Raw genomic sequence first — 5,044 nt, 5'->3', positions numbered from 1 at the left:
ATAAATGAAAACACCAATCAATGTAAGACCATACTGTCAATGAATGGAAAACAAAGCATCATTTCCCAAAGTTATGAAAACATTGGAGCACAGAGGCAAAGTCATTCCATATGTTGTACAACATCCAAGCTTAATAAATACCAAATACTAAGTTTCAATGATCTAATAATATTCTAACATTTGCATATGAACATGAAATTCTAGAAACTCTTAATGAATCCATTATTAAGGTATGTAATAGCTTTCAGTCATTTGGAAGTCAACTACTCTGAAATGAGGAAATGATTTGGTTGTTTTAGGACAGTCCATATTCTGTCATGACATGCCTTATAAGTCAAATCCATAAGGAATCATATTGAGAATAGTTGTTTCAGTCCAAGTCTGTTTTTGTAACTTTTTTCTAATTTAAATTTAAAGACATGTTCCAAAAATAGTACAAAGTACTACATATGCCCTTTTTCAGTCACAGTTGTTTACATCTTATATGTTTTGTTTCATCATCTCTACATATATAGATACATGCACTTAATATTCTATATATACAAATACTAGTACTATAAATGTAAATGTGTATGCACACACGTATATATGTACTTTCTAAACCATTTGATGATAAGTTGGACATTGTGCCTCTTTATCTATCTCAGGTTGTATTTCCTAATTAGATCATTATGTTACATAACCAGAGTGTAATGATCAAAGTCAGAAAATTTGACATTGATATGTTATCTATATTATTAAAATTCTATAAATTTTTCCAAGTGATATCTTTTATATCTTTCTATATATCTATTCCCTTTAGATCCAGCATAATGCAGGATTATACGTTGCATTTAGTTGTCATTTCTGCTTAGCTCTTACCTGATTTTTCTTCAAAGTTAAATTGAGATTTGGGTTTTGTTTTTTATTGTTGTTGTTGGTGGAGGTGGTGGTGGGGTTTTTTTGCAGGAATAAAACAGAAGTGATGATAGATCCTTCCTAATCACATTTTCAAGAGCCATATAATGCTGAATTTCCCACTGGTTTTGATAACTGATCACTTGGATAAGGTGGTCTCTTTCAAGTCTTAGACTGCAAAGTTACTATTTTCTTCATGTAATAATAAGTAATTTATTAAGAGATATTTTGAGACTGTGTAAATATCCTGTTCCTTATAAACCTTTCATACACTAGTTTTAACATTCATTGTTTATTTGCTACCTTAATCTTTACTTCTATATTGGTAGTTAAGTATATTTCACTATAAAGATGGTCGTTCTTTTCTCCCAGGTTTATTATTCATTTACTATACAGCAATATTAATTTAAGGATACTCATTTCACCCAATAAGTTTAATTTATTAATGTTATCATTTATTTGATATCCAAATTACACAAATATGGTGATTGGGAACTTCTTTTAATTGGATTCTAAACTTTTTTTATACGTCTTCTTCATTTTTTGAGTAGTTCTCTACAACAAGGTGATTTTAGCTTTCTTATACGTTCCTTGATTGTTCCAAAATAATACTGTCATTTCTCCAGGGACCCAAGCTTTCCTTTAGTTAGTGATATTTAAAAACCAATGTGGACATTGGTTTTTAATTTATGTCATTTTATTTTATTTTTTTTAAGATTTGTTTACTTATTTTAGAAAGAGAGAGAGAGAGAGCAGGGGAAAAAGGAGAGAAAGAAAGTTCTGTTGGTTAGTGTATATTATTGCTTATTAGTCCTCAGAAGACTTTCTGTTTGTGTGTTATGCATTCATACCAATACCTCTAATTCTGATATACACTATACAGGTTTCTTATGAAAAAACTTCTTGTAATTTGTTTCCCTTACAGTGAGAAGCCTCAGTATCATTTTCTTCAATGCCACACTCGAATAAGTCTAGAGTATATAAAGAAATTACGGAACTGATAATCCATATCACTGTGAAAAGTAAACCAGATATCCAGAACTCAATTTTTTCATAACCTTTAATTAAAATTTTTGTCTGATGAAATGAACAAATTTTAAGTATCCAATTTGATGAGTTTTGACAAAGATAAGCCATATTCCTATTAACTGCCAAGATCAATCAATTATCAATTGTGGTTTCCACTTTGAGTTATAGATTAGTTTTGGTGTGATTTCACTGAAATTAATCAATATTTTCAAAAATATTGTCTAGAGAAATGTATGGCAACTATAGGCATAGACAAGAACAAATACCACTGGCACATATGGAAGATAATCTTGAGCTTACAACTTAAGATCTCTATGGTATAAACCAACAGGCATAATGGCATAAACATTAGGAGAATTACAGAGTTGTGGCATCTGTGTGTTTTAAGAACTGACACTTAAAGTAACCCTAGTTTTAGAGAAAATAAAACATAACTCTATCTTTCAAGAAGTCATTTGAATTAGGAAAAATTGATATTTGATATCATTTATCACGGAAAACTGGTACAGAATTAAATGCTAATAACTATATGCCAGGAATTAAATTCATCATAAATTCCCATTTATTCAATAGATTCATTGACATGTTGAAGAGATTAAGCTTGTGGTTTCGATTTGAATTTCCCTGATGGTATTGCATGGAGCACTTGGTGTGGTGCATAAACAATGAATCTTGAAACACTGAAAAAATAAATTTAAAATTTTAAAAAAGATATTAAGCTTGTTTTATGTTTTTGGAAAAGATTGTGTGAGAAATCAACTAAATGTGTTCTAAGTCATATTTTATTTTCTGCTGCAATTTAAAAAATTTACCCAACATAAATACTAAATAAAATAAGAGGTGACTGGATGGCTCAGTCAGTTTTGTGTCCACATCTTGATTTCAGCTCAGGTCATGATGTCAGGGTCATGAGATCCAGACTGGCCATGGGCTCTGTGCTCAGTGGGGAGTCTCCTGGAGATTCTCTGTCCCTCTTTCTCTCCTTTTTCCCCTGCTCTCTCTCTCTCTCTCTCTCTCTCTCTCTAAAATAAGTAAACAAAATCTTAAAAAAATAATAAAATAAAATGACGTAAATGAAATATATGATTCATTTTTAAAACGGGGAAATTGGAAGGGGAGGTGAACAATGAGAGACTATGGACTCCAAAAAACAATCTGAAGGGTTTGAAGAGGTGCGGGGGTGGGAGGTTGGGGGAACCAGGTGGTGGGTATTAGAGAGGACACGGATTGCATGGAGCACTGGGTGTGGTACAAAAACAATGAATACTGTTATGCTGAAAATAAATTTAAAAAATGGTTAAAAAAAGTATGCTTTCTTAATATGTTGAAAATTGGTATTACAAAAAATAACTTTACAAAATATTTCTTCATGTTACAAAAAGTTAAAGTCAGAACGTGTTCAATGGAAAGAGTTTCTAAACTCAGATAAACTAAAGAGATCTTAATAAATATTAAAGATCAATACTAAGCTAGGAGACTCAAGATATTTTTATTCACTGTTCTTTTTATGTTTTTATGTTACTTATTTCAATAGACAGTATTATTTACCCAAAGCAGAAAATATCTTACTAAACACATCTCTGAAGGCTTGTTTAACTTGCTGGTTTCTCAGAGTATAAATGAATGGATTCAACATAGGAGCAACTGAAGTATTGAGCACCACTACTCCTTTGCTTGAAGTGACTCTTTCATTTGCAGATGGCTTTATGTACATGAATATGCAGCTACCATAAGTGATGGATACAACAATCATGTGAGAAGAGCAGGTCGAAAAGGCTTTTTTCTTTTGCTGAACCGAAGGGAATTTTAGAATTGTCTTGATGACGTAAGAGTAAGAAAGGATTACTAATAACAACGTGACAATGAGGATCATCACAGCTAAGGAAAAAGCAATCAGTTCTAGCAAATGTGTGTCTGAGCAAGAAAGTTGCAGGACAGGAGAAATGTCACAAATGAAATGATCAATGATATTTGAGGCACAGAAATCCAGGTTAAGAGTAAAAATCAGTGGAGGGAAAATGACCAGAAATCCAGTTGCCCAGGAACTGAGTACAATCTGATGACAAATTCTGTTGCTCATGATGGATGTATAATGCAAAGGTTTGCAGATGGCAACATAACAGTCATAGGACATAGCTGCTAGAAGGAAAAATTCTATAACCCCCAAGAATATGTAAAAAAACAACTGAGATATACAGCCATTATAGGAAATGGACTTTTCTCTGGTTACAATGGTGATTAGGAACCTGGGGATGCAAACACTTGTGAAAGAAATTTCCAGGAAAGAGAAATTATGGAGGAAAAAATACACTGGGGTCTTGAGGTGAGAATCCAGTAGAGTAAGGGCAATGATGGTTAAGTTTCCCATCATACCCAGCATGTAATTTAGAAATAGAAATAAGAAAACTATGATCTGTAACAGAGAATTATCTGTCAGTCCCAGAAGGATAAACTCTATCTGTTTTGTATGATTCTTCATTTCTATTTTGTGATTTCAAACAAATCCTAGAAATAAAAGGTACATTGATAAGAAACTATATGAGTAGCTATATATCCAGGAAATAATATATAAAGAGATCCATATTCACATATATGCCCATTTATGAAGAAATACTCTATGAGGTTGAAGATATGATCTAGAACCATGCAACAGACTGTACTTTTAAAAAGCCCAATAGAAGTCAGCTCAGTTTTGAAAACTGACCTGCAAAATCCATAATAGTTTACTTTTTCACCATTACTTCAGCTCAACAACTTTCTTTCTTAAATAAATGAGATAAAATCTTGGTTCTAGATTCAAAAATAATTCATTCATTATAATTATTAATTTCATCAAAATAGAATATGCCAGTATAATGAATTAAGACCTACAGTTAAATTCTGAAATTTTAGGTTTCATATTAAAGTGGTATTTGTTTAGAGCCCATTATAGCCTCTTGCAAATTTTCTATGAAATACTGATGAAGGAAAAAAAATGACAAAAGAAAGAGTGTGTAATAATGTAATACCACAACAGAATAAGTACCAGTTGAATCTAGAAAAAAAAAAACTGAAACAATATGAGGCAAATATAACCACATTTACAAAAGTCCAGTAATGGATCTAAGCAAGAAGAACA

At 31.6% G+C, this 5,044-nt stretch overlaps 1 protein-coding gene across 1 annotated transcript; it reads right to left on the bottom strand.

Moving 5' to 3' along the window:
• Positions 1–3,466: 3,466 nt before the first annotated feature.
• On the bottom strand, positions 3,467–4,405 carry LOC111160187 (olfactory receptor 6C70-like). The gene has a single exon (XM_022523091.1). The coding sequence runs from the start codon at positions 4,403–4,405 to the stop codon at positions 3,467–3,469; it is 939 nt and encodes a 312-aa protein (XP_022378799.1).
• Positions 4,406–5,044: the final 639 nt, after the last annotated feature.

This window comes from Enhydra lutris, unplaced genomic scaffold, assembly GCF_002288905.1.
Source record: "Enhydra lutris kenyoni isolate GAN:26980312 unplaced genomic scaffold, ASM228890v2 scaffoldscaffold74, whole genome shotgun sequence".
In the NCBI taxonomy this organism is placed as follows: Eukaryota; Metazoa; Chordata; class Mammalia; order Carnivora; family Mustelidae; genus Enhydra; species Enhydra lutris.
Note: the sequence above shows the minus strand (reverse complement) of the source record. Positions and strands in the feature narration are given on the sequence as shown.

Bases quoted from the DNA above. Each gene is read 5' to 3' on its own strand.
- LOC111160187 (XM_022523091.1), bottom strand. From the start codon at position 4,405: ATGAAGAATCATACAAAACAGATAGAGTTTATCCTTCTGGGACTGACA.